Source organism: Humulus lupulus, chromosome X (genome assembly GCF_963169125.1).
Source record: "Humulus lupulus chromosome X, drHumLupu1.1, whole genome shotgun sequence".
NCBI lineage: Eukaryota > Viridiplantae > Streptophyta > Magnoliopsida > Rosales > Cannabaceae > Humulus > Humulus lupulus.
Genome location: NC_084802.1, coordinates 20,137,259 through 20,146,345, shown reverse-complemented (window position 1 = coordinate 20,146,345; position 9,087 = coordinate 20,137,259). Strand labels below are relative to the sequence as shown.

The following is a 9,087-nucleotide window of genomic DNA, read 5'->3' as shown; positions in this document are numbered from 1 at the left end:
CTTATTTATGAGTGAAATGACAATGCAAGTATGCAACACAATCAGATTCAATTTCACAGCTTGGGTATCTCATTTCTGCACCAAGTTGAAGCCCATTTCTTAGAATGAGATTCTATATTTATCTTCAAAACTAATTTTTCTTTATTTTTAACCAAAAATCTATCTTCAACCAAGTTTCAACTTTATCTTTATAACGAAACACTACTATTCATTTAAAGTCAAAATTAAATATCTAAATTAGCCTTGATAATTTTTTTAAATACAAATATATCCTCATATATAATATTATAAGTTTTAATTATATATTTTTGTTATTTTAATTATATTTCATTTATAAAATTTAAATTTATATAATACTAATAATTAAAATAAAAAAATATACAACACAAAAATTAATAATAAAAATAAAAAACCAATAACATTATCAAATTTAAATTACTAAATTAAATCAACAACAATTAAAAAAAACCAATAACAATTGTTACTAAAATTTATTGATGATTAAAAAGAATAAAAGTTGAATATTCTTTTTTAAAGTAATATTTGAAGTAGTGATTAGAGATGAAATAATAATTTAAAATGGAAAAAGTAATAAAATAAAGATAAAGTTAATTTAAAATGAAATTGTGATTGTGATTGGAGATGGCCTTGCGGCAACAACAGTGATAAAATATAAAAGTAACCAACTTTTAAAAAAAAAAAGGATTATACTAATATATATACCAAATATATAAATGTATAATTTTTTTGTGTAATTTTAAAGGGGCGAATTTAGATTTTGACAGTCGCCTAACTTTGTCATTAAGCAGCAGTAACATCTAAAGGTTGCTTGATATAAATTGATTTTGCATCCAGCACCGTAAAAAAAAAAGTGTAATTAGCATCTATCTAATTACAATAAAAAAAGTTTCATATTTTTGGTATGAAAGTTTCCAAAGTATCTCACATTATATTTTTGGTATAAAAATTTACAAGTATCTGAATCAGACAACACGAAAGGAGTCAGCTATCTTCTTTAGATCTTTGTAGTTTCTCTTCCATTGAAGACCTGCAAATTAAATCAATTTCAATCTGTGTTTAGTCATCTCATCACTAATACTACTAATTTATCTTAAAATAGTTTATGCATACCATTTCCAGTTACACTGAACAAGTAAAGTCTATTGCCAGCTGCAGTTGCTGTAATGAGAACATGAGGTGGTTCCAACTCAAACTGGTAATATTTTCTTCCTGAGTGTTCAGATACAGACATACTCAAAACTTTTCCTTCCACATTCTCCCCTATCACTTCTGGTCCAAATGCATTTATTACTTTCTCTGGTGGCCCTATTTGTTCAATCTTCACATCCTCACCCAAATCTGAACACATCACAAGCACAATATGGGTAACAATAGACAGTGGAATGGAAGGTTAGACAGTAAGTGCAGAAGGTAGAGTGAATGGTAGTGTATGAAACATGAGGTTTTATCTCAAAACTAACTAGATTTCTAGATTATCTTCATTATAATAAGAGAAACTTAAAGCAAACTATCCATATAATAACTAAGAAAAGTAAAAATTGTGCCATAATAAGTCCATTGATATGCCAATTTGATGGAGCAGAACATCCAAACTCATTTGGTGAGGAAGTAAAGTTCCTAGAGAAACCAATAGCACAAGCAAGCAACTACAAATTATATGATCATAATCTTATTAGAGAAACTCACTATCTGCAAATCTGAGAACAGGAGCAACAATAACGAACAAGCGTCCTTGTTTGGGGTTTGCAAATCTCAAATCAATTTCTGTGCCTCCTAGATCTGCTATTGATACTGGTACCTTTTACACAACATAAAAAGGATGGATATAGTGAGAAACTAAGAAGTGTTATTATATAAAGTCTCACTCTATTGGATTTTTTTTTTTTACCTCATCCCACTCTTGAGGTACAGAAAAGGCATAAGGGATTATAGGACTCCATCCAACTCCATGCCCTCCTGATTTTTCATCTGGTCTTTGGTATGACCTCCAACCTGTCTAAGCATATTCTTTACTAAGTTAGACAATTTCCAGCCATGAAAATTCATGACTTTGAACAGTAGCAATCTATATATTCTCATAAGAGAAGCTATGGGTATATGATTTAAGGGAACCATACCAACCTTCTTCATTTGGTTCAGACAGACCAGGAACTCTCCCAGCTAAAAGGCCTTGTTTCACCACAGCCAAGCCTTCACTTGGGAAACCCACCACAGCTGATGATGAAAGTAAAGAAAACCCAGATAGTAAAATTGATCTTCTCTTCAAAACCCCAGAGAATTTCTCAGTTTCTCCATCAATCCAACTGGAATTTGTTCTTGAACCAACAGCCACTTTTGTTCTTGGGAACTCATTTTCTATTGAAGATTGAGCTATTAAGGTGTGTGAGGGAATGATCTGATGCTGGTGATTGTTGCAGGAAAAGCCACAGCTTGGAATCAAGGTCATCACTCCCATATTTGATTATATGGGAGAGATTCCAAGAAGGTCTAAAAAGAAATAAACAGCAAATTAACAGGGAAATTATGCAAACTAGTCATAATTGAAGGATCAGTGTCACTCAATTCTAAGAATGTATGCAATATTGAAATGTATATAAATGATAACAGAGAAATTAATCAACATTATCTTACTGATTCGGCATTCTCAATATAAATATATGTCACTAAAATGGTAACTCCTTCAGACAAAAACTAAGCAAAAATATATTCATATATATATGAACAGTGTTAGAAATGAACTCCTGGAAACTTCTATACTTCCTGTAAATACAAAACAATCACAAAATGAAAAGAAACATTCATATCCTATGCCTTAACTAAAATCTATCTTCAAGAGTAATAAAAAAAGACAAAATCTCATCAAGAAAGTATCACAATTATATATTAAGTAGTAAGTAGAGCTATAAAAGGATTTTCATTTATATATATATATATATACCTCTTGAAAATGATTAGTTGTGTGAGAGAGAGACTGAGTACTGTGGCAGAGGCTAGAGGGAGCGCGTCGCAGGGTGGTTCGGCGGCGCAGTGACACGGTGGCGCAGTGTGTGTGTGGTTAGGATGAGGTGTTATATTATTGAAGTGATATGTTATGTGTGTAAAGGAGAGGTAATATCATATGAGCCTTTTTATTTTTTATTTAATTGTTAACACGCACACATTTAATTTCTAAAATTCAATATATCTAAATTTTGGCAAAAATCCAATTTTATTTTGAAAAGTAATAATAAAAATAACACACTTGAAAAATACTAACACATTATTCTCCAACAAAAAATAATAATAATAATACTAACAGCTACATAATTCTAAATAATCAAATCCAAAAAAAGCTAAAGAACGAATCCAAAGGCCAAAACAATGAGATGAGAAGAAGAAGAATTTGGCCAAAACTCCCACTAAAGTTTACGACTTATAATCAAATCTATGGTTTTTCACATACTACAGGCCCTCCAAATTGGTCTTTGCTAATAAAGACTCGCATCTCTCAAGGATCACCCAAAGAAGCTCTTTTAATATACAACCGAATTCGTAGTCGAGGAATTTACATTTTGGGATTAGTCCCTCAGATTCTCAAGGCTTGTTCTTCTCTTTGCTTCCTCAACTATGGGATGGCGGTGCATGGCGAGGCTATAAAATCTGGGGTCCATTTCGATGTATTGGTTGGAACCTCAATGGTTGATATGTATGCTAAATGTAGAGAAATATTTGATGCCCGCAAAGTGTTTGATGAAATGCCTGAGACAAATGTTGTTACCTGGAATGCAATGATTGGTGGGTGCTTGAAAAACGGGGATGTTGCGTCTGCCTCTCTACTGTTTGATAGAATGTCTGAACGAAATTCGGTGACTTGGATTGAGATGATTGATGGGTTTGCAAGGTGTGGGGAGACTGTTAGTGCCAGGCAGTTTTTTGATCGTGTTCCAATGGAGCTGAAGAATTTAGTTACGTGGACTGTGATGGTTGATGGGTATAGTAGTAATGGAGAGATGGAGGCTGCCAAAGAGGTCTTTGAGCTAATGCCGCAGCGGAATTTCTTTGCTTGGTCATCAATGATCTCTGGTTATTGCAAGAAGGGTGATGTTAAGGAGGCTGAGGCCATTTTTAAGAGAATTCCGGTGAGAAACTTGGTGAACTGGAATTCTATGATTTCTGGGTATGTTCAAAATGGGTTATCTGAGGAAGCTTTAAAGGCATTTGTTAAAATGAGAGCCGAGGGATTTGAACCAGATGAAGTTACTGCTGTAAGTGTTTTATCAGCTTGTGCTCAGTCAGGACTGTTGGATGTTGGTAGAGAAATGCACCATATGATAGTCAATAAGCACATACATTGTAATTTGTTTGTCATCAGTGCACTAGTTGACATGTATGCAAAATGTGGAGATTTGAACAATGCAAGACTAATCTTTGAAGGAATGATGCAGAGAAATACAGCCTGTTGGAATGCAATGATCTCGGGATTCGCTGTTCATGGACAGTGCAAGGAAGCTCTTGAGTCGTTTGCCAGAATGGAAAGATCAAATGAGAGGCCTGATAACATAACATTCCTTTCTGTTCTCTCTGCTTGTGGGCATGGAGGTTTTGTGGATGAAGGAATAGAAGTTCTGTCCAAGATGGAGAAGTATGGCTTGGCAGCAAACATCAAACACTATGGATGCTTGGTTGATCTTTTGGCAAGGGCAGGAAGGTTAAAGGAGGCATATGATTTGATCAAGAAGATGCCTATGGAACCCAATGACATGGTTTGGGGAGCAATACTTGGAGCTTGCAGGACTCATCTGGATATGGAGATGGCTGAAGAGGTAGCTAAAGAGATTAACACTCTAAGCTCGAATATGGGTTCGAGCCAAAATCAACATTATGTGTCTATGTCAAATATTTATGCTGCTTCTGAGAGATGGGAGAAGGCTGAAAGGTTGAGGCTGATGATGGTAAATGAGGGACTTGAGAAGACACCTGGCCGGAGTTCATTTATGCCCAGCAGCTCATAGAACAGTAATCAAATTACATATATAAAATTATATTGTATTGGGGCCTCAAGAATAATACTCATAGAGTCTCTAATGCATTTTTAATCTTTGTAATCTCCATTTAGCTGTTAGTAAGTATTTGAGGTAGCGACTGACAGCGTACTTCTTGGTTCCAGCCTCCTCAGTGCATACTTCTTTTGCAATGCGTCCCAGATTTCCTTGGCATTTTGGTCAGAATTATAATAGTCATACAAGTCATCAGATAAACCATTGAGAATGAAATTTTTGCATAAAAAATCATTTTCGACCCAAGCATCTAAAGCCTTAGTTTGTTTCTCTTTTTCATCGTTGTCTTCCTTTTCAGATACAGTAGGCTTATCAAAAGTGAGAGCTGTGTTAACCTTTTTAATTGTGAGGAAAAATAACATCTTCTGTTTCCATCTTTTAAAGTGGTTACCCTCAAAACGTAATGGTTTGTTTATGTCAACAACACCAGAGTTATCATCGGTAGTCATGGCAGAAACTAAACGTCTTAAAATTGTTGTACAAAGTTGCTGCAGAAATAAATAGGAACGAAATTACCGAATGATTGTCTGGGTTGAGTCGCGGACTAGGTCGCTCTCTTTAAGACGTTCGCGGCACTGCCCAGAATTCGTGCAAGCAGACTATCAGCCCCGTTGTCCCCAGGATAAAACAGCCCAGTCCAAACTGTGATCGGACCTCCACTGCACCGTAGAGACCCGTCGTATACTACACCCTTAATAATACTACTGCTCGGATTTTTAATCGTAAATTCTGAAAAGAGTTATATTCTTCTGAAAAGTAATCGCACCTTTTTAAAGAAAAAATCGATCTTAATTAACGGGAATAAAGACGTTTTATTAAAACGTGGGAGAGGCATGGCAGTTGGAATCCTAAAAAATCTGAAGAGATTAAGTCTTCAGTTTACCACTTATTAACCACATTTTTATTAAATAAAAAATATTTAATAAATAATTGTTTTAGAAAAAATAATAAGGTGCACACCAACCAGCCAGCTCGGGTCGGTCGGACGGCGGCAAGTGCGCGTGTGTGGTGGTCAGGTGAGCCTTTGTGTGACTCCTCCCTCTCCCACAAAAGTGGGTACCCCTTGGGGCACAACCCCAAGGCTGAAGTCCACACTCTATATACCCTTACAAGAGAGTATTCTAAACCAATGTGGGACTCTTCCTCTAGGGAGTCATTAAAGCACCTTTTCTATTTTTTAATAATTCATACTATTATATATTATAAGTTCCAACAGGTTCGAGCCAAAATCAACATTATGTGTCTATGTCAAATATTTATGCTGCTTCTAAGAGATGGGAGAAGGCTGAAAGGTTGAGGCTGATGATGGTAAATGAGGGACTTGAGAAGACTCCTGGCCGGAGTTCATTTATGCCCAGCAGCTCATAGAACAGTAATCAAATTACATATATAAAATTATATTGTATTGGGGCCTCAAGAATAATACTCATAGAGTCTCTAATGCATTTTTAATCTTTGTAATCTCCATTTAGTTGTTAGTAAGTATTTGTAGAAAATCCTCTACAACAATGGCAAACAATTTAAACACCAAATGTCAGAAATTGAAAGATTTAGCAAATCATAAGACAAATATCAAAATATAAAGCTCAAATGAAAAATAACAAAAAGGATAGAAACTGGTTCGGTCACCATTTAAAATGTCCTGTAAGAGTTTGTGATTATGTGGAATTGATGAAATGAAGTCTCAACCTCTAAATGAAGAGGTCAGAGTGATATTTATATTAAGCTCGGGTGAGATTACATGAGAGGTTACATAACAGAAAACTGAAATGATTACAAGAAGAGGATTAGTTAAAGTAACTAATCTTGAGCTTAACTAACTAACATCTATAACAGAAGCTGTTAAGTAACAGCTGAACTAGAAGCTCCAATACCCCCCCTCAAGTGGTACGGAGGATCACGAAGTAACAACTTGGAAACAAAACCAGTGAAGTGAGGAATTGAGAGGGGCTTCGTTAGAACATCAGCTACTTGATGAGGTGATTCCACATAGCGAACTTCGAGATGCTTAGACAGAACTTGGTCTCGGACAAAATGAATGTCGATTTCGATATGTTTTGTACGCGCGTGAAAGACTGGGTTGGAAGCCAACGAACTTGCACTCAAGTTATCACACCAAATGATAGGACAAGTTGGAGATCGAAGCTGAAGCTCAGTTAAAAGTGACTCAATCCAGAAGAGTTCGGAAGTAACTAAGGCTAAGGCTCGGTACTCGGACTCCGTACTCGAACGGGCAACAACTGTTTGCTTCTTTGAGGACCAGCTTACTAAGTTGCCACCGAAGAAAACACAGTATCCTGAGGTTGATTTGCGATCATCAAGACTCCCTGCCCAGTCAACATCAGCATAGGCAATAAGAGAAAGATCAGTACCAGGAGTGAAGCAGAGTCCTCTGTTAATGGTGCCCACCAAATAACGTAAAACTCTTTTGCAGGCAGACCAATGATCAGTTGTAGGAGACTTCATGAACTGGCTAAGCTTGTTCACAGCAAAGGAGATATCTGGACGGGTCATGGTGAGGTACTGAAGCGCGCCAATGATGCTTCGATACAATGTGGGGTCTGCGAGAGGAGTGCCTGACTTGGATGTTAACTTTGTACTTGGGCACGTTGGAGTCATTTGAGGCTTTGAACTGAGCATATTGGTCTTAACCAAGAGATCTGTAACGTATTTCCTCTGATGAAGATACAGGCCATGAGTGTTTCGGAACACTTCGAATCCAAGAAAGTATGAAACTGGACCAAGTGTTTTCAATGCAAACTCGAGATGTAAGTCAGTAATAACTTTGTGAATATAGCTTCGATCTTCTCCAGTTATCAGTATGTCGTCAACATAGACAATCAAGAGCAGCAATTTTCCATTACGTCTATGGTAAAACAAGCTAGTATCTGCTTTGGAGTTTTGAAAACCATAGCGTAGAAGAGAGGTCTTGAGCTGATCGAACCAGGCGCGCGGAGCCTGACGAAGACCGTATATAGCTTTGCGTAATTTACATACATGATGGGGAAACTGGGTGCTTTCAAAACCATGAGGCTGTTCCATATAAACTTGTTCCTGCAAAACGCCATTGAGAAAGGCGTTGTTTATGTCAATATGTTGAACGTCCCAACCAAACTGCACAGCAACAGTGAACATGAGTCGAATTGTGCATGGCTTGATTACTGGGCTATAAGTATTGAAGTAATCAAGTCCAGGGGTCTGCTGAAAGCCACGAGCCACCAATCTAGCTTTAAACCGATCTAAAGAGCCATCTGGATGATGTTTTACTCGAAAAACCCATATGTTGCTGATCACCGTCATATCTGATTGATAAGGAACAAGTGTCCACGTCCCATTTCTCTGCAAAGCATCTAATTCTTGCTGCATGGCCTGCTTCCAAAGTGGGTTAGTAATAGCATGTTTGTATGATATTGGTTCAATATCATCGAATGCATGTGAAAGAAATGCTTTAGGTTTAAAAATACCAGTTTTTGAACGAGTGAGCATCTGATGAGTATTAGTAGGAGCAGGAGGAATAGGTAGAGCTATTTCAATTTTAGAAATGGGAACATATGTCGGTTGATCAGTATGATCAACAGAAGGAGGTGTAGGGAATGAGGAGGACTCAGAGGTGGCTATAGACGATGATTGGGCAACATCATGCGACGGAGTGGAAGCTAAAACTGGTGGTGGGATATCAGTGTTGGTTTGAGTAGTTGCTGGAAGCTGAAAAATGTTCATGGGAATATTGGACATAGTAGTGGAGGTGGGTTGTGACTGTGACTCAGGAAAGAGTGTGTTATAAGGAAACTCTGTCTCATTAAATGAGACACTACGTGCTATATAGATTCTACCTGAAGAATGCATGCACCGATATCCCTTATGATGAATACTGTATCCTAGGAACAGACACTTGCTGGAACGAAAAGAAAGCTTATGATTTTGATATGGAGTTAATAATGGAAAACAAGAACAACTGAATATCTTGATGGTATTATAATCTGGTTGCTTGTTGAATATCTTGAAATAGGGTGATGAGAATTGCAAGACA

At 36.7% G+C, this 9,087-nt stretch overlaps 2 protein-coding genes across 3 annotated transcripts; one reads left to right on the top strand and one right to left on the bottom strand.

Annotated features, from left to right (window-relative positions):
* Positions 1–862: 862 nt before the first annotated feature.
* LOC133807437 (psbP domain-containing protein 4, chloroplastic) lies at positions 863–3,109 on the bottom strand. Its single transcript, XM_062245774.1, has 6 exons — positions 2,960–3,109; positions 2,143–2,508; positions 1,910–2,013; positions 1,708–1,819; positions 1,132–1,359; positions 863–1,048 (listed from the first exon to the last, which is right to left on the bottom strand). The coding sequence occupies exons 2-6, from the start codon at positions 2,474–2,476 to the stop codon at positions 984–986; spliced, it is 843 nt and encodes a 280-aa protein (XP_062101758.1). The 5' UTR covers positions 2,477–2,508; positions 2,960–3,109; the 3' UTR covers positions 863–983.
* Positions 3,110–3,257: 148 nt separating this feature from the next.
* On the top strand, positions 3,258–5,273 carry LOC133807436 (pentatricopeptide repeat-containing protein At3g21470). Of its 2 annotated transcripts, XM_062245772.1 has the most exons (2): positions 3,258–4,265; positions 4,446–5,273. In XM_062245772.1, exons 1-2 carry the CDS (start codon positions 3,387–3,389, stop codon positions 5,010–5,012), a joined length of 1,446 nt encoding a protein of 481 aa, XP_062101756.1. In that variant the 5' UTR covers positions 3,258–3,386; the 3' UTR covers positions 5,013–5,273. The 2 variants fall into 2 exon arrangements, with proteins under 2 accessions (XP_062101756.1, XP_062101755.1); XM_062245771.1 differs by having other exon boundaries at positions 3,258–5,273.
* Positions 5,274–9,087: the final 3,814 nt, after the last annotated feature.